This window comes from Chelonoidis abingdonii, chromosome 11, assembly GCF_003597395.2.
Source record: "Chelonoidis abingdonii isolate Lonesome George chromosome 11, CheloAbing_2.0, whole genome shotgun sequence".
Lineage (NCBI taxonomy): Eukaryota > Metazoa > Chordata > Testudines > Testudinidae > Chelonoidis > Chelonoidis abingdonii.
In genome coordinates this window covers 40,179,148-40,203,658 of record NC_133779.1, presented here as the reverse complement: position 1 = coordinate 40,203,658, position 24,511 = coordinate 40,179,148, and the positions used below count along the sequence as shown (strand labels likewise).

Below are 24,511 nucleotides of genomic sequence, written 5' to 3'. Positions count from 1 at the left end.
AGGAGCCCCTGGGCAGCTCTGGGACTAGTATGTGAGCTTCAGTCCTCTCTGCTACCCTCCCACATCTTCCAACGCACTGTAATTCTATGCCACGTGACTAGCCCAGGCCAGGGTTGCCCCCGTGACTCCGCTCAATCCCGAGGGTCTGCTGCGGGGCTAGCTGTGGCAGAGACCGCCACGCCCACTCCGGCGAGTTTTAGCATTGGCCAGGGCTAGGCCTCAGCCAGTTCAGTCCTTTCTCCACACCCCTCAGTGCTGCAGAACTGGTCTGGAAATCTCTGGCAGAGCCAGGAACATAGGTTAGCACTTCTGCCACGTGGCAGTGACAGCCAAGCAAGGGGCCCTAGCAGGGACAGAGGTGTGGGAGCATTCCCCAGACCTTGACATGGGACGGATCCGCTCTGGCAGTTCTTAGTTTACCCAAACACACTCCCTCCTTCTGTTTTTTGACCCAGGACAAAGGTTCCCAGGGCCTGACTTGGAAACGAACTCCATTTTCATTTGTAACCATTGGAAGCTAAATCTCGAGCGAAGGGTGTAAATGCATGAGCCTCTCTCCTCTTTGCCCATCCTGGGCAGCCCCTCCAGGGTAGGACAGTCAAACAGGGCCATTTCTCTCTGGCCCTCAGAAAACAACTCATGCTTTGCTGTTAAAACTCCCAGCAGTAGCCCATGAACAGCTGCTGAAATAGGAACCAATAGCTTCATATTTGATCTGTGCCAAGCAAGTGCTGGAGGGGAATTATAATTCTTCTTCCCATCCCAGCTCAAGGTCCCTGCTGGTAGGAAGGCTCTAAACTTCCCCCTGAATGTAGCCCTAAGAGAAGGGTCATTAAACAGAGAAACTTCTTTCGGCACCCTTAGGAGAGATTTCAAACCACTTCAGCTCCCCCACAGGACCAATCTCAGTTGATGGAATGCAGTGGTGAAGGCCTTGGAAGACAGAGGAATAAGACCAGAGAATTTTAATTGTGCTTGGCCCAAAAAGAATCCAGGCAGGCAGCTGTCAGGGTTGACTATGGTGATCTTTCAGTTGAAACAGTTTATCTGCTTCCTTGAACAGATACATACAAAGGAAGGGAAGGGGGAAAATATGCCAGCATGATTCAAAGGCTTTATTTCTTCAATAGTTTACAGGTTGGAATTTCCATTTTTAATATTAGATTAAAACAAAAATAGGAGCTTTTCACACTAAAAGGAGGGAAAGGCGCAATCTTGTATTTCTCCCTGTCCTTGTGGCAGCTGGATTTCTTTGAACTCTTGGGGAAAGTGGAAGGGGCAGGACAGTTTGGTCATCCTGTTTCTGAAGCAAGTCTGAGTAGGGTGTGAAGAGGGCAAAGGTTAATGTGAAGACTACTCGGCTGATATGAAGCCCAAGCAACAGGGGTGCTGCAGGGAAGAGTTTTCGATGCAAACCTGACTGTCTCGCAGAGCTCCGACCAGAGCCACCACAGTGCATGAGCAGCCACTTCAAATGCAACAGCAAGCGGGCACGTGTTAGACCACCCCAATCAGTGCAGTGAGTGGGGAGCTTCCCCTCTGTGTTTACCGCCATTAAAGGAAATCCCCACCCCTGCGGTCTGGCAACAAAGGACGCCACAAAAAACCTCCTTACCTCTTCCTACTGCAATGGAGGCCAGCCCTAAACCTGATCTGTGTAGTCAGATTTCAATCCAGAGCAGGCACAGATTTACCTGAAGAAGTTAGGAGAGGCTGCCTACAGGCTTGTGCTTTGTGGTAGGGGGCAGTGGAAGTCAGGGTTATCAGCTGGCTCACAAAGAATGTCATCACCAGGGGAGCACAGGCTCCTGGTTCACCCAGCTAGCGGGTCAGGATTAAATGCCAGATTACAGCAGCCTAGGCCTGACATGCCAGAGACGTTGCACAGGTGAGGGGCTAGAGTTGATTGCAATCAGAGTGTAAGCACGAAGTCAGGGCGATGGCCTTGGCCCAGCCTTGTTCAGCTTTCATTTCAGAAGGTAGGGGTAGAACACAGTGTGGCGGGACTGGGGGGAGGTCAGCACTGTACGCTTGACGTGAGGACTAGAATCCCATGTTAGGCCCCTGGTGCTAAGCCCTTTTAGTGGCATGGTTGCTGTTCCCAGGAGCACTGCACGGCTCACAGGGGAATTCTCAGCCTTGGGTTTCATGGTGGATATTTTACCACCTAGCTCCAATACTGCAGAAGGAAGAGGGTTAGGACTTAACAAAACACAACATCATTGCTGACTGGGCCAGTGAGCAGAGTTTAAAGGGCTGGGTCTGGGGCAGCACAGAGCAGGGTGGCAAAATGGTGCCTTCACGCAGAAAGGGGGAGAAAGTCATTTTGACCCCTTGCATTAGTTGGCACGGTGCAAGATCCACATTGCCCTTGCGAGGGGGAAAATGCACCCCAGGCGACAAGAGGCCCCAGCCTGCCCTGCTGGAGATTGTTCTTCAGGAGTGTTCTCTGAAGTCGTGTTCTGCTCTCCTGCGACGAAGCTCTGGGATTCCCGCACATGGGCTGTGGGGAAGGCTGCATAGAGAAGCGATAGCACCTTACATTCTGCAGCATTAGGGAGGCAACTGCACTGGGCCAGGTCATCAAGGTCCACTGCTTTTCCCTTGGAGAGGGGAGGGAGGGAGGGCAGAGAGCGACAAGTGGCTGCACTGGAAGAGTTTCCTCTAATCCTGTCCATAGCTCCACTCCCTCCCCCCCCCGCTGGGGTCACTGACTGACACCGAGGGAACAGAAGTGGCCTAGCAATTTGGGTTAAACCCACTCCTGGCCCATCATCACCTCCTCCTAGAACCACCTAGCGCTGTTTGACCTGCCTTCTTCACACTGTTCTCTTGCCACATGTCACCAGCTCAGCACTGCAAGCGGATCCTTGCAAAGAAGAAGGTCTTAGGACAGCTACAGCAGAGACCGGGATAAAAAGAGGGGAGAGGGGGTTAAATGTGGTGCGAGGCAGCTCAGGCGTCTAGACAGTCATGGATGGCGCTGGGAGTGCCCAATTTGGTACAATACTCTCAGTTCTGCAGGGTGGGTAGGAGTGACCTTTCTAAAATGACCCCCATGATTTTAAAAGTTAAAGATTGAGTTAATCCATCCAGGTTGCTTTCGCCCAGCCGCCTAAGCATATAAAAAAAGGAGGCTGCTCTGGAGAGCTCTGTATTCAATGGACAGTTTCAGAACATCTGCAGCGGGCAAGGCTCCAGCCAAGATTGGGGAGCCAGGCTCCCTGGGGTGCCCCGAGAAGAGTTCACGCATCTGTTTGGATCAGGAAGCCTCATGTTTAATTAGGAGTCCAACAACAGGGCACAAAAGAGATGGAGCGGGGGTGGGGGAATAAATGAAGCGAGGTTCCTTGGGTGGCTTTGTTTTCTTACGTGTTTGAAGGAAGCCCTAGGGCTCAGCCCCGTCCTCGGGGTGATAGGCTGGCTTCTTTCCAGTTCTATTTGTGGCTGTTGTAGGTCATGTGCCTCTGGTTCATTGGGTTGTCTGGGGACCTCATCCACTCTTTCTTGAGGAGCTGCTTGAGCTGGGAGAGGCGCATGTTGGGGTTCTCCTGCTTCAGGCGGGGAAGGTTGATCTCTTCAAATGTGGCAAAGGCAGCTTTCATCCGGCGCTCTGGGTGACGGTCCAGGTCATCAGCAACACTGTTAGGAGAATAATACTGGAAATAAGAACCTCAGGCACTTCTAGCTGGCACCAGCTCAGCCCGGACCCTTGGGAATAATCCCATCCTGGTCAGAGGCTGGGCTAGATCATTGGCCTGTTCCAGTTCTAACCACGTCATCTATGGCTGAGTGTCCCTAGCAGTGACAGCATCTGGAGGATATTTCAGTGAGAAGAGTGGTGCTGGAAAGGCACCCTCTGACATGCCAGCTCTGCTTCCCAGGCATCTCCAGTCTGCCCACTCAGACACACCAGCTCGAACCCCTGTGCAGAACAGTAAATAGAGCGCCAGGAAAGCAAACGGGAGTCTTTTGTGCAGGATGGTTGGCAGAGTTCAGGAGGACACTGGAAGTAGAAAGAGGACAGCTGGCTTTTCTGATCCCAGGGGAGTTTCAAAACCCATTTGTAAATGCAGAAAACTGAATACCTCCAAGGACAAAACAGAAAAAGCAATGATGTTCTCCCTTCATTATTCTGACTGACCATGTGTGACATTATCTGATTAAAATATGACTATATAGATCATTGTTGCAACCACTGTTATATATCTGCAGCAAATCTTGTTGAGTGAGGTATCTATGAAAAGGTTATGATTATGCTGTCTGCATGTATCATTTTTGTATGTGACATTGTAAGTATTGGCTCTGTACCTGGATTTCGAATGTTGGCTCCTGGGGTACCACCCAGCACATCTTGGAGAGACTATTCAAATTGAGTGGCCCATCGAAAGAACATTTAACAGACAGACAATGGACCATGGCAGACGACCATCTACACTTAATGGAATTTCTTGCTGCGACTAGGCAAAATGCATGGACATGGGACTCCAAACTCCATCTTGCTGCTGTAATTTTCCCCAGTTAGAACAATGGGATGCCCTCCACATAGCATAAAGCTATAAAAGGCCCTGGAAACATCTGCACTGTCTTCAGTCCTGCTTCTTACCTCTGGAGGAACTTTGCTACAAACTGCAGCTCTGAACAAAGGACGAATGACCCATCCCAGCTGTGGATGTACTCCAGAGACTTGACTTGAGCCAGCAGTTTATTCCATCACTGCTACAAGCCTGAACCAAGAACTTTCCCATTACTGTAATTGATTCCTTTAACCAATTTTAACTCAACTTTTTCCTCTCGCTCTTTTTATAAATAAACCTTTAGATTTTAGATACTAAGGATTGGCATCGGTGTGATTTTTGGATAAGATCTACGTTATACATTGACTTGGGTATGTGGCTGATCCTTTGGGATCAGAAGAACCTATTATTTGATAAGACCGGTTGTAAAGAACCATTCGTCTCTGAACCCAGTGCTACTGGTGGTGATACAAGAACTGAAACGCATGAGGAAACTGCCTCTCCGTTTTCTTGTTAGCCAGTGTGGTGAAACAGGAGTTTATTTTGTGGCTGGTTTAGTATCTCATATAAAAGAATAACCACCAGTTTGGGGTTGTGTTTGCCCCATTTCTCAGCAGTTCATCCTGAATTTGGCATTCACCGTTGTGACCCACTATGTGCTTTTAGGAAGTTTCGCTTTCTGGGCCGGGATTAGAGGGTATGCAGCAGGAGGCTGATGGACTTGCCTTGTTGCTGCATCAGGAGGTGGATAGCTACATTTTTAAGTGGTAAAATACCCAAAGGTGCCTGGGCTGCCACCTCCAGGGCAGAGTTGCTTCTGGGGAATCTCTAAGGAAACCAGCCCCTTCCAAGGGAAGCACCATGAAGCTATGGCCAAATACCTGAGGACTGCAATGGCATCTTCAATGGTTCTGGCTTCCACAGTGCCTTCCTCCACCACTCTTCTGTTGATGTTTTCCTCCAAGGGAACATCCAGGTGGCTCTTCTGCTTCTCCACTGGAATAGGAAGGGGAAAAAAGATTCAGCTCGCTGCTAGATTAAGCTTTTGAGAGGTACAGACACGCCAGGGCAGGAGTACTGGTTTGGCTGGCATGCTGAAGAAGGCCAATACCTCAAGGTTTAAACAAGTCTGGTGTCCAGAGTGACACAACAGCAACTTTACCCAGAATCCTGGAGAGTGAAATACTAGTTTAGCCTCCTAGGATCGGAACCTCCTCTCTCTCTAGGGCTTGGAGATACTGGGACTAGTTACACAGACACAGCAGCTAGGAGTCCCTAGCAGGGATGCAACAAGGGTGCATCATTGGGATATGGTGAGTAGGGGTTCTCTGGCCCCCACGACATCTTGCACATTGTCAAAGACAGACAGACGTGGCTTGCTCTCTGGGGTGCTCACGGGCCTGAGCAGCCCCTGCGAGGCATACCAAACTCTCGTGCTAGTAGGGGACATTCAGTGGTGTAATGACAGGAAAGCAGCAAACCTTCATCTCCGTTCTCCTTCTGTTGCTGGTTTTTCCGGATGGTCTCTTCAATCTGAGCTCTGGTGATCTTGCCTGGGGTGATTGGTTTCGGTAACTTCCCTTTCAGCTTTGCATCTTCCTCTTCCAGCAGGCGCTGCATCTCCTTCTTGCGTTCCAGCTGCTCCATCCGGCGCTTCTCCCTCTCCTCCTGGAAGGGAGAGACAATGTGAGGTCACTTCCTACCCCAGGCCTCTTGTCTTACAATGCCCACTTCCACTCTATAGCAATTTAGGATCACAGGAGACAGATGGAAGAGACTCATTTTTATTCAATCAAGTCCACCCTCCTGCTAGGGCTGGAGAGAAAGTGACTTGTAAGGAAATGGTCATCTAGCTTCTTCATAATCCCAGCCCACCTGCTCTCCCTGTCCCTCACCTCCAATATCAGACACCAGAGCCACTAAGCATGGATAATTGAGTCATCTTCCCAGAACCTCTTCCACTCAGAGCAAGATGCTGAAGAATGGCTTTAGAGCAAAGCCAGAACATGAGCGAGACTTGGTAGCTCTGCTACTACATGCAGGAACATGAGACCCCCTGGTTTATATCCAGAAACCCCCTAGTTGCTAGCTCAGCATACCACCAAGCACACGCTGCATTTGCATGATGAACACTAGGCTGAAGGAGATTGCTGCATTTAGGACAGTAATAAAACATGGGAACACAAAGGTACCCAGCCTTTCCACTAGAGAGATCATTTCAATAGTGCATCACCCCCAGTGCAGGGGAGGGAGGGGGTTAAGGCATCTCTATCACACTTGAGCTTTTATGTTTGCTCAGTAACATTTTAGTTTCAAACTCTAGTTCCCCATCAACTTCTGCTGAATCACCATCGTGAGTGGTGCGTCACTCAACAATGACCCTTGCTGGCTGCCCAGGAGGAACAGTTCTGAAAGGCAACGAGTTCATTCAGCCCACTTGGTCATGAGAATAAGGACACATGCAACATGGGCCGGCACATGGGGTCCCCACCAGTCATTGAAACCCTGCTAGACTTACATTCTAGGCCCCTTCCCCATGCTACCTCACAAGAAGAGGGCCAGGAATTTTGCCCATCATCCTGGGATTTCGAGACCCATCTCAAAATAGTAATTAGATGAGGTAGTCTCCTCCCCCCACCCCCTTCATCTGTAATCATGTACTGGTTCATTGTGATGTCAGCGTGGTGAAATATAACCCGTCCATGGAGAAGAGAGATGCTGACCAAGACTGTAAACAACCAGGGTCATTTTCCACTGTAAATTTTAATAAGAGTGAAAGGGTCAAAGTTTGAAAGTTCAGAAACCTTGACATTCAGAGCAAAAGGCTGAGCAGTTTCTCAGCTTTCTCCTTTTTAAAGAGAGAATAAAAAGGCTAATCTGAATCTCCAAACCGAAGCAATCATTGTAGTCCTTAAGCAAGAAACATTGCCAATTTAACTCAAGCCACTGAACCTCTGTTTTGCTGGCGAAGGTGCTGCTAGGAGACAATAGTGCAATTATACACTAGGATTTTAGCAGCTTTTGAATTCTATCTTCATATTGGAGTCAAAGCCCCAGAGAGTTTCACAGCAAACAGCAATGTCATTCTGTCCAGCTTGATTTTGTCTGCCAGGGTCACCCAGTACTTAGGTTAGTTACATGGCCACTCTTAATTATAGGTCTCATCCATTATTCACAGGGACGGTACAGCTAACTAATCAGGTGTTATCATGGGTTTTGCTCTGAAAGGCAGCTGCGGAGCAGAACTGAAGCAGTAATGCACCCTGCCTTGTTCACTGTGTTTAAGGAGTATGGTATTATGTATGCCCACTTAAGAGACTATAAGAGAGGCTGGGTTTTAGAGCTACTTTGGAAAAACAATTTTCATTAAGCCATGCCTCAGCTTGGGAACTTAAGGAGCTTCAGATCAGACAAATATAAAATGTGCCCCAGGAGCCCCCATATCAGTCTGACGCAATACGGATAAACTTTTCAATCCAGGCAGGGAAGTAGGATAGTAGCATACCTCAGATTCAGAGCAGCGATGATCCAGGATGGAAAAAAGCCACTATGGGGATGAAGTTTATTACAATTGGCAGGCTGCAAATTCTTGCTCACTAAGTGCTCTGTTCCGATGCCTTTGGAGAGGACATTACATTGTTCTAGCATTTGGCTCAGCCAGTCCTGGCCTGTCCCAGCATGAGTCACCTCATAAATACATTAAGTAGGTTCCCTGGCTCCCACAAGAGCTGGATGAGCCCACTTGCTTTACGTTGCCTCTCTCTATTCAGTTTCTTGATCTTATTTGATCAACCGCCTTAGATGAGCTGGTTCTTGACTCCATTAAAGAGGATGGAGTGTCACAGATAGAAGGGTCTTTCCAGGTCATTTGCATTAATGCTTCAGGTTCAGGGTGAACAATTAAAACCAAAAGCCATTCATCATTTTTCACTGGCTCTGATGCAAGAAGAGATTCTCCCATCAGCATTTAACCCATTAACAGATGGCAGAATGAAATCCAGCTCTCCCGCCACCACACCACCGCAGAATGGATACGGTTAAGAAGGGCCGTGGCAGTAGCCAGCAGGTGTGTCACAAAGGTACAATTTCTGCTGTCACTACACTTTGTTCTCTCTGGCCCTGATATTGCCCTGTCCTCTGAAAACCCAAATCTCTTCCAATCTTGTGTGAGAGCAGGCAGGTCCCATTCACCAGCCAGAAGTCAACACGCCTCCAGTAAGGGATTTTCCCTGAGCGTCCACTGCCCAAACCCCTGTATTTCTGGGCAGCTGGAAGAATTCACTGCAGGGCTGCTTTATGGGTGCGTTTTTTTTTTTTGTTTTAAAGCTTTAACAAGATTTAAGTAAGTAACTTCTGACTTTAATAGCAGCAGGTTTTCCTATAAGTACCAACTGCTTACTACAAAGCTGAAGCCTGGCCCTGCCACAATGGAGGATTTTAAAGCCCTCATTACAAATTCAGATTAAGCTATGAAGAGTCTATTACACACTGATGTTCTCCGCTGTAGGAGATACTACTTGCAGTTGGATTTAAAAGCCCCCACATATGGTCACCGTTAAGCACAAGTGGAGCTCTCCATCCTGACACTGCAGTTTGGTGGTGAAGCACTGTGCATCTAAAGCCAGGCTTCCGGACCACAGCTGTGAGAACCGACAGCATTGGTCTGCATCCAGCAGCCCTCATCCTGATTAGCTACAGCTGCTGTTTCTTTGTAAAATCCACCAGCAATCTGGCACTTTTTCCTAATTGCAGGGAACAGTTCTGACGAGCAGGTTCCGTATGAAATGCATCTTTCAAACCCCTGTCCTGGTGCTTGCATCTCTCTCAACAAGGCAGCCTGGAGGAAGGGGGGACAAGAAGGGATGGTTTACCCCAGGCCCTCAACGCACATAGCACTGTGATCTGGCAGGTGGGGTCACAGCACCACTCACTGAAATTTGGCCCTGTGGCCTCTCCACCATGACACAGGGGCTGCGGGGCCAAACCCGAGAGGTACTGCTACCCCACGTGTTGGATTGCAATGCCACTCACTGAAGTTCCCTCCCACAGCACTTCCTAAGCCTAGCTGAGCAAGTAACCACAGACAGAAGTCTCTCGTAGCATCTTGCCACTTCTCTGGGGGTGAGGCAGCTCTGTCAGACAGCTGACTCACACTGGGATTCCTGACTAGCCTGCTGGAATCTTTTCAGCCTGTTCACAGCCTTCAGTTCATTTTAAAAAGGTTAGTGTACCTGGAGAAACCCCCGAACTTGAGATTCATCCCTGAATTTGCTCTGAATAAAGAAGAACCACGCGTACTCCCCTTTTGACACAGATTTGCTGAGTATGAAATAGACCGACTCCGCCACTGCTGCAATTCCATTTCATGTGCTTGCTAATAAAAGCAGAGCAACAGACATTTGTTCCTCTTAATGCTAACTGGACATGGCTGCAGATATAGCAATGGTATCACCAGAGACAGCAAACTCCAGTGACACTCCCGCTTAAGAGGTGATGCAACTTGTGTTTGTTCTTTCCTAGCTCTTCATTCCATGTGCACCAGCTCCAAGGTGTCTCAACAATATTTTCAAACACAGACTCGGGGAGCAGAGCCTTGGGGAGCACAGCCTGGTCAGACGCATGCCTCATCTAGGGGAAGGTCCAGGAACATGGGCTGGCAAAACCGTTGCAGGAGCCACCACCTCGAACACTACGTCACGTACCAAGAAGGGACCGGTGGGTGCATGGCAGGACAATGCAGGTTATATACAGCCATTGTCAGTGGCAGCCTTAGCCCTGTGCTCTCTCTGCCGCCTGCCTAAACGACCACTCAAGGGTTCCCTCTGCTCCATCAATATCACATTCTTAGGAACCACCGTGTTACAGTTCCACCACAGGCAGAAGAAACCACCGAACACAACGCTACCTGAGAGATCAAGTAATTTAATTAGTTAGACCTACAGTGAACACAGGAGAACCAGCAGCGTATTCATGATACTGGTGTTGTGCGTCTAGAACACGGATTGCTGTAAAGTGAAACTATTCTCAGACCTCTTTGTCCTCTCTCTGATGCGCAAGTGTGACTGAACAAGGTAACCAAAAGAAATCCCTGGCACAGTAAGCACCTTTGCGATACTACAGGCCTGGCTGTAGGTTTGAATAATTCAAGAGGCAGATAAGGAGCGGATATACAAGTGCTAATGAGCTGAGGGAGGGAACCACGACATTTCAGGGCAGAAACATTTGTAGTTAGAGAAAATTTATATTTTTATTCCCTTTGCTTGTAGGGTAACTTGACCTACAAGACAGCTAGCTCCGCCATGTGTTTCTACACTGCGACTCCACTTGTCTCTCAGTAAAGAAAGCCAGGGAATGGTACTCTGCATTCCTAGATCCCGTTTCAAAATAGTATCCTTGAGTAATAAGATGCCCGCTTCTTTTTACAAGATGGGGAAACTGAGGCAGAGAAGGGAAGCCACTTGTGCTCTTCCCTCCAGTTCCTGCTGCAAGTTAGTAGCTAAGTGGATAGACCCCAGGAATCCTGATTCCTAGTTCCTTGCTCTGACCACTAGATGACACTACTCCCTACTCTCTAATGTTTACAATTGAGAGGCTTCCACTTCCAGAAAGTAATCAAGCCCAAATGATTACTAATTTGTCACAAGGCATGCAAAAATATACACAATCAGATTTCACTATCAGCACTTGGCTTTCCACCCTGCTCTGGGCCTTTAGTAGGGGTCAAAGCTGGAAGACCTTGTCGCCGCACTGGGAGGTCCGCAGCAACAGCAGTGACATCAGGAATTGAATCATGGGCGGCTGAGCGTTTAACAAACAAATTCACAGCAAATTCCTGAGTGTACAATTGTCAATTTCCTTAACGGGCTGACGGAGCAGAGGTCAGTCGTTCAGGGGAAGGATCCTTTATGGAAGAGGTCTCTACAGATTGGTAACAGCTAAGAATGAGTGTTTAAATAGTTATGGGGCTGTCTCATTTCCATTGAGGGGGCTTTTCTTACATTAGAGACAATGTACAATTTATATTTCTGCTTTTGACTCACAGGAGCTCCTTAAGAATGGAATTTAAATACTCCCTCATCAGGTTGAGCCAGAAGTAACTCCTAGTTGTGTGTAACACTGCAATCAATTAGCACGAGTGCTCTAATGAAAGGGATATTTCAGTTTTTATGCTTGTATGTTTCACTTAAAGTGACCAGGCAGCTGGAAGAGAAACTCCCAACAACATCAGAGTCAAGAAGGCACAGGAAAGGAAGATTTCCTTGGCTGGACATTCTGCTCACATGCCTTTCTAGCAATTCAAAATAAAATGTCCAGCCTCGCAAAGAACTTGCCAAGTGAGAACCACCTCATTAACTTTCACAGTGAATTCCCTCCTCCCAGATGGAGGCAGAAAGGTCACAGTTGTGTGGCTCTGAGCAAGTGGTCAAATGAAGTGGCTGTGCTCCCAATCAACTTCTTCGTGGGAGACTCAGAGGCACAGCACAAAGATTTCTGCTGGAAGGGCAAAGAGTCATTACTTCTTACAGAGCAGAGGAACTAGGCAATGCAAAGGCAGACATGGTCAGGAAAGGGGCACATAAACAAGCTGGAATAAGAATACTGAGCATGCGTATGGGCCTTTGAGGTTCTCCACATCTGCCAGATTGATCAGCCCTCAAAACCCCCAACATAGATCCATTTTACAGATGGTGGGGAAAACAGAGGTAAAGGTCACAGGACTTGACTGAAGTCACAGCAAGTCAGTGGCAAAGCTGGAATTAGCACTTAGGCCTCAGACCAGATCTCCTACTCCTCTTGCGCTCTTGCCACCAGACTCACTCTCCTCCTTCATTTCTCACTCACCCCAAAGCTCAGTGCCACTTCTGTAGCTGCAGCGAGCACCCGTCTCAGCACCCACATGTGTGGCCTAGTTACCCCATCTGTTGAACAGTCCATTTAACCAAGACTTGCCTGCCTGCGATAACACTACAGTATGAGGATATTAGTGTACAGAGAGGCCAACCTGTACCCCAAGATTCAGACTAATAAGACCAAGAGCGTCACAGGAGTCAGATGCCAGCAGTACCCTTCTACCATGACCGTATCCATCACTGGAAAGATGTCTATTAAGTGCACAGACCTTTAATTTGCTGGCTAGCACAATAAGCCTGCTCTCTTTGAAAGGAGGCAGCCACAGGTTCCCTCCATTCCAACTAGGGTGCAGAAGCTAACAGGAGACACCTCCTGAAGCCTGACATTTGAAGAAGCCTGCGAAGCAAAGAGCGAAATGGAGGGAAACAGCATGGCACTTCCACTTCCAGACACGCTCTGTGGAGGGGGAAAGCGTAAAAGGGATTCCAGGCAGCTGGCTGCAGAGGTCACCCATGGCAGGTAATGGCTTTTCTGGCACTTCAAAGCTGCCTTTAGCTGAAGCGCAGCGTAAAGCAGCCAGTAAGTGGAAGACCAGTCAAAACACTATTTTAATCCCTTTTGCCCCTCTGGTCTCCTAGTCAATTCTCATTTTTTCACCCTGCCCCCGTAGGGTTACCATGTCAAGTTTGCAACTAGAGGACAGTGCCAGAGGCATGAAGATGGGTGTGAGTGTGTGAATGTGTACTGGCATGAGGTATTTTGGGAGTGCTGGAGGCCCCCCACCAGCCCAGACACAAGCATCCTCTTCGCCCAGAGCGCAGTTGCAGGCTCCACTCCACCTAGCTTCAACCCATGCAGGAGTGAGTAGGGGTAGCCTGGCCAGTCTCCGAAGGGCACTCCCACCCAGCAGAGAGGAAATCCCCGTGAGGGTACTGATATCAGACTGGCTTGCAGTCAAGATCTTTTCCCCAATTAGAACAGTGCATGGTTCTCCCAAGATGGTACAGGACCACAGCTGAGTTTCTTACACACAGGCAGCTTTTGCAATCCAGGGCCAGGACAGCCCACCATTTGGCTGAGCACAGAGGAGATTTAAAAGATCTGGAGGAAGATGCTACTCTGACATCCAACATGGGGAGGAGAAGCTTTCTTGCTACCATTTCTACCCCCACTCTCAACAGTGGTGCAGCATTGCCACATGTTATCTTCCACCTCAGAAGCAGCCGCATTTTTGTGATGCTTGATGTACAAAGTTGTAAATGAGATTAATGCAAGACCACCACTTACACTTGTTTTCCCTTTTGCCATGTCTCCACACCCTCAAGCATAATTTTATTTGAAGGACATTTTCTCTCAAGAGGTGCATTTAAAAACCCTCTGAATCCAGACAGCATGTTGAATATTAGCTTTGTGCTTTCAGCAAATGCAACATTACTTGTGTCACAGGAGCGCTAGACAGTTAGTCAATTTGCTGACTCTTCCCCTAATACTTGGTAGATCTGTTCAAAGCTCCCTGCAGACTCACCTCACCACTTGCTTCAGCATTCAAGGGTATTCCACAGCCAGACTGCACTTTAGTTAATTGCAAGAGGAAAAACAAACACATGACACTTTAGCAGGGCGGGGCTAAGGTAACAGGCTGGCTTTTAGATGAGGAGGCATGTGCTGCCGGCAGGGTAGAGTGAGGAGGGGGACGACAGAGAGGGTAGAACAGATGTTTTGCCTGGTTTGTCTACACTTACACCCCAGCCTGGCACAATGGGCCTTTCCATTGCTGGCCGCCTGATCAGGAATGGCAGGATACAGAGCCAGGTCAAGACTGAAAGGCACCGGACAGAGTGGTATTTAAGGGGTAAGGGCAGTACCACGATCTATACTATGGACAATTGCACATACAGGCTCCCTTGCACTGGCCACGGTGAGACAAACTACACCCCAAGGGCTTAAATCTGAAATGGACAAGATAAAAGACGGGACGGGATGCAAAGACAGGACCTGCCCAAGGTCATACAGCAGGGCAGCTGCAGAGTGCAACTGAAACCAGGTGCAAGTCCCAGTTCAGTGCCCTACCCACCGGGCCCTGCTGCCTGGGTCTAGTTTGGACTATTTGCCCCTCATGCATGAGCACAAAACCCAGAGTCCCCTGTGGCGAGTGACAAGAAGTGGTCTCTTGCTAGAAATACTGGAGACTAGAAATCGATGCCTGATGTTAGCTCAGACACTCCATTATGCAGCAAAGCCAGGATAATCACAAGGACTGACTACGGGTACAAGTTCAGGAGTGGAACTATCATCAGCCACCTCCTCTACATGGATGACATCAAGCTGTATGCTAAGAATGAATGAGACATCAACTCGCTAATCCACCTGACGCGGATCTACAGTGAGGATATCGGGATGTCATTCGGACTGGAGAAGTGTGGCCGGATGGTAGTGAAGAGAGGGAAGGTAGTCAAGACTGATGGGGTGGAACTATCAGCGGGCCACATAGCAGACATACAGACCAGCTGGTGGAACACCAAGCGGCCACATAGCAGACATACAGACCAGCTACAAAGTACCTTGGCGTCCCAACAGTCACATGGAAACCACGATGAGGAGGCAAGGAAGACAGCAACATCCAAGTATCACCAAAGGATAAGACATGGGGGGTCCTGAAGAGCCAGCTCAGTGGGAAGAACAAGATCCACGCCATCAACGGATACGCCCTGCCGGTCATTCTATCAGTACAGATACCCTGCCGGTATAACGTGAGCTGGCCAAAGGAGGACATGGAGGCTGCCGATGTGAAGACCCAGAAGCTCTCACAATGCACGGAGGTTTCCACCCAAGTCCAACATTCACCCAGAGACTGTATACCAGCCGTGGAAAGGAAGAAGGCGGGCGGGCTTGGTGAGCGTCAAAGCCACTGTCCTTGGATGAAACCCGGAACATCCAGGAGTACAGGGTCAGTAAAGATGGCCCCCCAAAGATGAGCTGCTGAGAGAATGCCTGAGGCAGCAGCAGACATGGGAGGAAGACCAAGCAGAAGAGTGCCATGGCAAGACAAGACCCTGCATTGGGATGTACCATCGACACAGATAGCTGAGGTGGCTGACATTGGGAAAATCCTACCAGTGGCTGGAAAGGGCTGGACTAAAAGACAGCACTGAGGCACTGATCATAGCAGCACAGGAACAGGCACTGAGCACCAGATCCATTGAAGCAGGGGTCTACCACACTAGAGAGGACCAAGGTGCAGACTGTGCAGAGAGGCCTCAGAGACAGTCCAACACATAGTGGGCAGGATGTAAGATGCAGGCAGGAACAGCATACACTGAACGGCACAACCAAGTGGCTGGCATTGTGTACAGGAACATCTGCACAGCGTATGGGCTAGACCCTCCCAAGACCAGATGGGAGATTCCACAGAAGGTTGTGGAGAATAGCAGGGCTAAGATTCTGTGGGACTTCCAGATCCAGACGGACAGGCAGGTACTGGCCAATCAACCAGACATCGTGGTAATAGACAAGGACCAGAAGACAGCGGTGCTTGATAGATATAGCAGTGCCAAGTGACAGCAACATCGGGGGGGAAGGAAGAAGGAATATGAGAAGCTGGAGAGAAGTACCAGGGCCTGAAAGAGGAACTAGAGAGGATGTGGAAAGTGAAGGCCAAAGTGGTCCCAGTGGTGTAGGAGCACTCGGGGCTGTGACTCCTAAGCTGGGTGAGTGGCTCCAACCAGATCCCAGGAACAACATCAGAGCTCTCTGTCCAGAAGAGTGCAGTGCTAGGAACAGGCTAAGATACTGGCGCAGAACCCTCAAAAACTCCCAGGCCTCTGGTAGAGGACCCGAGGTTGAGGAAGACACATACCACCCATAGGGGTGAGAGGGGAATTTTTTATATATCTATCTATCTATACATACATACACACACACACACACACTGTTCTCCATCAGCAGAGATCATCTCAAAACGCTGTAGGTTTAAAGACACAGCAAGAGCAAATGCCACAGGTGAGTCATCCAATGACAGGCCAGACAAGCCTTGATGTTACCTTTTGGACATTAAACTTCCTAATGACCAGATATTAAGGTGCCACCATACGGGCTGTGTCTATAGGGCTTAAACGAGCCCACCAAATTGTTTTGTGCAGAGAGTCACTGAACCCTGAAATGACTCAGAGAGGCAGCAGCTTGAGGAAAATAGCAGGCTACATCCTAATTCACAACACAAGCGCTTTGGTGATCAGCATCTGCCAGGGACAGGAGGGAGAAGGGGCGTTTTAAACCCAACATGCCCTGCAGTATTCTATCCCCATGGCTTTCATTCATTCTTTCTATCTGAGGAAGTTTGTTGCTGTGCAGGAAATCAGGAGGTACTGGGTCTTTGTGCCAGCCCCATGCAGTAATACATTACTGCCACCACCTGGACAGATTTGGGGAGAGTTGTTTTGGTCCTGAATGAACAAGATGCTAAAGGCATGTCCACACTGCAACAACACTCCCCTTGCCTGGCCTGCAGTGTGGACATTCGGAGCCTGAGCCCTGAGACCCCAGAGCCCAGGCTCCAGCCCAAGCCCTAATGTAATCACTGTAATTTTATAGCCCCACAGCCTGAGTGAGCTGCCCCAGGCCAGCCAGGGGTGTTTTACTGCAGTGTAGATTTACTGTTATCGACGGTCCTCCTACACACGCTGTATCTGCGAGCAGCATAAGGCCCTCTTGCACTGAGTAAGGCTAGTCCCCTGCTAGATACCATCCTTTGGCAGATCCTGGCCAAACACATTTGATGGATTCTTGAGTATATTTGGGCGCCTGCCTTCCTAAAATCAGCCTATATAAATCCTCCGTTTTACCCCAATTCTTCCCAGACAATTCAGTCATTAACTGCTGATGGCTATTCAGTGACACATACAAAGTCTTAGTTTTGCTGGCAAAACTTTGTGTCCTGAGGGGCATGATTCCTCACCCCCCAACCAATAAAGCCATGCCAGAAAGAGCCCCAGTGTAGACAGTCATAGTGGCAAAAAAGGCTTTTTGCCCAGCTAGCTTATTGTGTTTGGGGGAACTGGATCAGCTGTACCAGCAATGGAACTCCTGCCTTTATACACTGCAGCACCACAAGGGAGATTGACGGTTTAGCTCAATGAATATATCGAGGTGGCCAAACTTACTGACCCTCTGAGCCACATACGATAATCTTCATCACCTCAACAGCCAGGCGCACCAGCTGGGGTTCACCTGCCGGGGCTTGGCAGCAGGGTGGTGGGGTTTGAGCCCTGCCAGAAGCCCCGAGCTCCCCTCCCCACCAGTCTATTAGGTGGAAAAAGGGGGGGGCCCTCCGGGAGCCGCATATTAATCATTCAAGAGCTGCTGTTTGGTTACCCCTGGAATATATTCCGGCCAAGCATTTCAGGAGTACACTAGGCCAAAGAGAGAGATGGTCTCAGTCCAGCTCCTAGTGGACAGGTCTCCACACAGCCCCAGTAAGAGAGAGAGGAAGGAGACCTTGTGATGAAGGCACTGGACAGGGACTCCAGAAATGTAGGTTCTATTTCCAGCTACACTACAGATTTCATGAGGAGGAGGGCAGAGTATCTGTCAAAGGCCACTGAGTAAAATGCAAAGACATGACATTTTAGTGGAGCATGCCCAGGCCCTAAAATCGAAGGGTCTGTTTTATGTGCAGTGACTGCAAACTATGACCCCAGTGCACAGAGAATACTACCCCATGTCCCCATTTGCAACGGATAGTCTTAAAGCTGCAGCAGAGTGCTGCAGTTGTGGAAAGTGCACGGTCTACTCTCCTTAAGGAGAGACAGAAGGTCGAAGGCTCTATAAGTATCTGAAATTTGTGGAGGCAAGCGTTAGTTTAGATTTTCACAACTGATTAGCAGCTTCCTAAGAATGTGGCCCAGGTGGCATCTTCAGGCTACCCTTGCACATATTAAGATGTGACGCAGATCGAGATTAAATTAAGCTCAGCAAAGAGACCGTTTCCAAGGATGAAGGAAAGGAGACAAAAGGAGGAGAGGGGAAGATGTCAAGCGACTCCAATATTACATTTTGTCTAACGCTCTCTCAGCTCGGCTGAGGAAGATCACATCCCGTGTCCACGTCCCCAGTCAAAGTACATTAGCAGCATTAAGGCTTCAGAGGGAAGCTGAACCAAGCGGCTCGCTAAGCTATGATTATTTCAGTTACAATTTTCTGTCTGCAGAGGAAGAAAAAGCAAACTACACATGCCGAGTGCAGCCAACGCCCCCAAGTTTGATAAGGTCAAACAATTCCTTGCTAACATTTTCTTTACAGAAAAAAAAAAAAAAAGTATTTATAGACAGGCTCCTCAAGCCTCTTGCTCCATGAAACACATGGGGCTTATTTCTCATTCCGACGCCCAATGCACAGCATGCTATGGAAGACAGCAGGAAGGAGACCAGAGATGAGTCGATGGGCATTAAAGACCAAAAGCTGATATCCCCAGATCAGAGACACTAGAAATGGAAATTCACTCTTAGGTATTTCTACAGCAGCCAGCCACTGGTCCTGGCATCCCCAACTTACCAGACAAGGACTCTGCCACCCAGTCTGCTGTGCATATTCTAACCCAGCATGGATCTGCGCCAACCCTCACGCTGCATGATGAGTCGAACAGGAAGCTGGCTTTGGTGGACCACTACAGCAGCTCATCAGGTCGCAAGAGGAGGCCCAGAACACCAACCATTTAGTCCATCTCCTTCGGCAACGTGGGACTGTTCCCTCCACTTGGTTTTCCCAGTACTTTGCTTCAGCCAAGATGGCAGAAACAGATGCCCCAGCTCAAGCACTTTGCAATTCAGTAACTTAAAATCACCACAGTGATTTTGTGCTGCATACTGGATGTAACTTAAATAGCGCCGCTGGCTCCAGTGCAGCGATGCTGGGTCAGTGACCTTATGCTTCATGGCCTGATCTCAGGGTAAACAAAACTGCTAGGCTCTACGCCATTAGGCAGCAATAGCTGGCCATGAGAGGGTTTGGCACTGCATGCAGGCATGCTACTGAAGCACAAAGGGTGCCAGACTGCCACCTGCCATGCTGTGAGACACCAGGCCTTTCACTATCAGAAGTGATGACCAGGCATAAACACCCCTTGGGGCGCTAACTCAGAAAGATAGTTGAGCTACCCCACTGGGACTGCACACCTAAAAATCTGTCTCTGCGCTGGCATACCAGCCAAGAGCGACATTTTCTAATACTGCTATTTTTGGGGGATGGAGGGGCTGAAGAGGGGATTTTTAACTAGGTCGGAAAAAGCATCAGGACGAAATAAAAACAAGTTTTTCCAATCAGTGAGTTAAGAGCCACAGAAGAGACTCAACCCATTTGTGTGGCTATTTTCTCTTAACTCTGATTCCTATGGGACTTGTTGAACAGCCATTCCAGCAGAAAGCAAAATTAAAATAGCAAAACCCCAAATCTTTTAAAAAGACAGACGCTTTTGAAAAAGTTTATCCAGAGTTCCCAAATGAACAAGAGTACTCTGGTATTTTCTGCAACAGTGGTGAAGCTGTAACATGTACTTTGCAATGGAGAGGCCAAAATACATTATTCCAAAGGAGCATAAAGGTCTTTAATGTTTTTGTTTATGTAAATGAACAGGCAAACTAGAGCAGAGGTCAGACCGCCCCCATATATTCAACTACACCCATTTAGCTTCCATTGTGGACAGTGAGAGCAGCCTACACACATCGGGCATTTCATTTCCAGGACTCCGACAGAACTCCCTGGGCTAGGAAAGGGTATCAGCAGGGTAAACAAATCCTGTTTTCAAAAAGCAAGTTCTACTAGCAGTTAATGGTGGCAATTAAGTTTCTAGGAAACCCCTGGAAGTAGTAAGATGTGCACTTGCTCGTGTATTGCTCGCATGGGGATTGTGAGAACTTCATAGCTTTAAACTGACATGATAGATCAAATAAAAGTGTTACTGGAATGGGAGGGAAACTTACCTGTCCTACAACATATAACACAACCTTCAAGTCTGAATGGTCCAGGAGTTAACACTGAACTGTTCCACCTATTGAACAGGTGAATGATTTACATACAGAGCACAGTAAGTGGATTAGAACCTAAGTGCGAAAACTCATCTTTCCCAGAAAACCAATGTTACAAAGGTGTGAAAGAGGCAAGAAAAAAAATAAAAAAGTCATATGTTATCATAAGAACGTATGAACAGCCATACTGAGTTAGACCAAAGGTCCAACAGCAGCCAATGCCAGGTGCCCCAGAGGGGATGAACAGAACATGGAATCATCCAGTGATCCACCCCCCATCACCCAGTCCTGGCTTCTAACAAACAGACACTATCCTCCATGGATTATATATTTCTCTGATTTGCAGCAGATGGACAACAGATTAGGGTCCATGTAGTCCAGGCTCCTGCAGGATTGTTCCCTATAACAGGCTCTTCTGCACTTTACCCAATTCACTTTAAATTATTCCAATGGGGCTCTCATCATTTCCCGTAGGAAGCAGCTCTATAATCTAACGCAGCTTTGAGCTGCGCATTAACATTCATGCTCCTCAGTACATTCTGCTTCTGTTCACTCCTAGAGTAGCAGTGAGCTCAATCTACTGTTCCTGGAAAGCCCAGAACAGTGCTTCTGGCACCAGGGGTAGCCTTGGAACAGAAGAACAGGAGCAGCCCCGGCAAGGTAAGCTGGGGTTCCCAGGTGTGAATGCAAGGACTTGCCACAAGGCTCCCTTACACACACACACATTCCCCTCCCGCCACACCACCCCTCCATTTACCTTCCTTTGTTCCTTCCTCATGACGTGTTTGTCCTCATCCTTCCAGAAGGCATCTTCCAGCTCCTGCTGCCGCTTGGCATCGGCTGCTGCCTTCGCCTCAGCTTTCCTTGCGCGGGCAGCAGCCGACTTGGTGTTCTCGCCCTGGAACTTCTTGGGCATCCCTCAGGGTGCTCTACGGAGGGGAGGGGAAAAAAGCACTGCTAAAGTGCTTGCCTGGGCCATGGGTTCAGGTGAAAACCCTTGACAGACAGCGTCAGCTCTGACCCCAAATCCTATCGAGGAAGTTTCTTTTTCCAACTGTGGCTATGTCTATGCTACAGAGCCTAGGCTGGTAGGGCTCCCTAGCAGAGATGCAGCCTGCACTGACTGATGGAGTTTTTCTGTTAGCGTATAAACACCAGCTTAGCTATGTCAGCAGCAGCCTAGTAACATAGCTGCAGCCACACTGGGGGGTTTGTCAGCATAGCTGTGTCGGTCAGGGGGGTGGGGTTTTTCACACCCCAGAATGATGCAGCTACACTGACAGAACTAAGTGTAGACCGAGCCTAAGCCAAACTGCTTTGAAATCACAGAGGCGCCAGACTAGTGGCTGACAGCAGAACTGAGAGCCAAGAACTCAATTTCTAACCCCAGTTCTCTCCCCACCATCTGTAAAGTGGGCACAAGCACCCATACTAACTTGCTCACGGGGATGCAGCGAGGGTTAGTTAAGATTTGTGAAGTGCTTAGAAAATGAAAAGTGCAAGATCAATATCAAACATTAGTGTGACTTGATCTGTGGAGCAACCTCTGCATATAATATTTAGTTTCCATCACAATTTAGGATTAGGACCCACAGACTGGCCTTGCGCCTGTCCGCTAAGCCACCAAACTTACATTAAACAAACAAACAAACAAACAAACAAACAAACAAACAACAGTCTGCTATGACTGCAGAATGAAATTCTTGCTTTTCTTAGAGACTTTGACTCTTATAGAGAAAATTCAATAATCCAACAAAGCCAAAGGTCTGGAAAACGAAAGATTTTTCTTCATGTAAGCTGTTACTCCACTAGAGGTCCTCTGTGCATTCTGAAGAAAACCAGCAAACTACAACCTCCAAAATACAGCAAAAGGATTGAGTCTAGCCCTTCACTTAGATACGACTGGCAGACAGTGCGCACATAGCCGCTGGTGACTATTAAGCATCTGTGGTGAGGATTCTCCCTATTAGTCACTCACAGAGGAAAAGGCATGACAGCTTTCTTGTTCTACAAGAATTCATAAGTGGAAGCAAAACAAGAGACCTTCTGATTCAATAATAGCACAGCTAGCGCACATGCGCTGCATTTTAACACAAGCCTCTTTACCATTTTGGGATGTAGAGCAGATAAAAGAAGCAATTGCTTCATCCTACACATTCTCCCTCCTACCCCACTGCATTGTGTTTTTTCTCATAGCCTTATTAAAAAACTTAGTCTGACATTGGCAATGTTCATTATATCGTCATGCCTTCCACGTCATAAGTCAAAATTAACCTCGAAGCTTTTATTAAATTGCCTCAAGTGATTTTAACAGGATTTCACAAAAATGAGATTATGGGGCAAAGGAAAGTTACGAAAGCCCACAAGTGTCTAGGTTAGCTTTCTAGTCCTGGATCCCTGTTCTTCTGTCAGTGCATCTCAAACACATTCACAAATCACAGATCATCTAGCTTTGTACACAAGTTAAAATAGGAATACAAGGCATACAAACAAAATCCCAAGAAAGCCACCATTCCTGTAGAACCCTCTTTTCCTCTTCTCCCCATCCGCACTCTAACTTAACTTCTTGTCACTATCATATCTAATTTAAAGATGAAATGCCTTAGGTCAGGGACCCTGGCTTATGCTAAAACAAGCATCAGACACACACACAGGCCTCATCTTCACTAGAAAAAAAAAAGATGTTTTTAAATTCATGTTAGATAACTCATTAAAACTCAAGACAAGTTGCATTTTAACATGTGTTAGCTGGTAGGGGGTGAATCCTAGGGGCAACACTTTAACTCAAAGTTTAAACACATGTTAAGGCACACTACCCTGACTGCATCGGGTCAGAAGCATTTTGCCCAACTTACTTAACATCACAACTTAAATCTCACTCCAGGCAAGACACTGGTATTGTGTCAGTTACAGGGTCTGTTGATACAAGCCTTGTCAGAATTTATATACATTTGCTAGGTAAAGATTCAGCAGACAGAATGACTTATGTGCTGCAAACCATTCTTTAGAAAAACAGGATATGAGCATACAGAGAGGTGTGAAGCCGGTTACCTGGTCATTTATGAAGTACTTCCCATTTTCCAAAGCACTATGCAAACATTTAACTGGCATAAAGTAAACCCAGGCGGGAAGTGGAAATAAACCCAGGGATTGCAGAGATATTATCTGAGTCTTCTCGGAAAGCTGAAGCAAAGATGTTGTAAAGATTTAATGAACCCACATTGGTCCTTCCTGAATTGAAGATGACCCCTCCTGAGCAGGGAGAGCTGAGACTGTGCACCACCCCCAGGGCAGGCCTGACAGACACAGCATCGCTAGAGTCATTTGGGGGTGGATGGGAAGACCGCTAATGAGTCACACGGATCTTGATGTGGGTCAACTCCTACTCCCCCTTCTCAAAGCCCAGACTGCTTTTAAGGAACCCAGCCCAGGCCTGGCCCATGTCGGAGTATGCCTAGCGCCCCGCCCCACCCCAGATACCTCCAGCTCCACTATGCTGAACCCCCAAACCCAGCCAGCCAACTGTCCTTCCCCCCACACCCTGACACCCATCTCCCGCTTCAAACCTCCCTCCCACCTCCCACCACAGAACGGCCCCCCCGCCCTGGAGGGGGGGGCCCGACTCCCTCCCACCCCCTGACACCCAGCTCCCCCCCATCTCCCGCTTCAAACCTCCCTCCCACCTCCGCCCCACAGACCGGCGTCCCCACGGGGCCACACCCCCCGTGGCCAGGGAAGCAGGGCCCGGGTCAGCGGCCCCCCCTCCCTGCTCTGACCTGCTGCCGGCTCCGGCTGGCGCTCGCTTTCCTCGTCACGAGGCGCCTTATCCCCGCCTGAGGGGAGGGGCAGCGGCCGGGCCGGGGTTGGGGGAAGGGAGCACGGACGCCTGCGGGGGGGGGAGGCGAAGGCCCCTGGGTGGGGCCCGGTTGGGTCCTTCCACGCCCGCGACGCGCTCCCGGGCGGGCGCCATCTTTGTGCGGGGCACTCCGTCGCTCCCTCCTTCTTTCACCCCTTGAAAGTTTTGTATGGAGAACGCGCCCAGCATCCCCATCGTAGGCGGCTGCCGAGGAGCGGCTAACGGGGAAAGACCCCGTTCCGTTCCCCTCCACCTCCCTTTTGCCACGC

At 48.7% G+C, this 24,511-nt stretch overlaps 1 protein-coding gene across 2 annotated transcripts; it reads right to left on the bottom strand.

Annotated features, from left to right (window-relative positions):
- Positions 1–1,100: 1,100 nt before the first annotated feature.
- CCDC124 (coiled-coil domain containing 124) lies at positions 1,101–24,511 on the bottom strand. 2 transcript variants are annotated; one of them, XM_032795691.2, is made up of 5 exons: positions 24,163–24,511; positions 21,144–21,315; positions 5,999–6,185; positions 5,399–5,513; positions 1,101–3,642 (listed from the first exon to the last, which is right to left on the bottom strand). In XM_032795691.2, the coding sequence occupies exons 2-5, from the start codon at positions 21,300–21,302 to the stop codon at positions 3,438–3,440; spliced, it is 666 nt and encodes a 221-aa protein (XP_032651582.1). In that variant the 5' UTR covers positions 21,303–21,315; positions 24,163–24,511; the 3' UTR covers positions 1,101–3,437. The 2 variants fall into 2 exon arrangements, with proteins under 2 accessions (XP_032651582.1, XP_032651653.1); XM_032795762.2 differs by lacking the exon at positions 24,163–24,511 and adding an exon at positions 23,438–23,519.

Coding starts and splice junctions, on each gene's coding strand:
- CCDC124 (XM_032795691.2), bottom strand. CDS start 21,302: ATGCCCAAGAAGTTCCAGGGCGAGAACACCAAGTCGGCTGCTGCCCGC. Junction 5,514..5,998: donor GAAGGAGAACGGAGATGAAG/GTTTGCTGCTTT, acceptor TTCCTATTCCAG/TGGAGAAGCAGAAGAGCCAC. Junction 3,643..5,398: donor GATGCCATTGCAGTCCTCAG/GTATTTGGCCAT, acceptor TTCTCCTAACAG/TGTTGCTGATGACCTGGACC.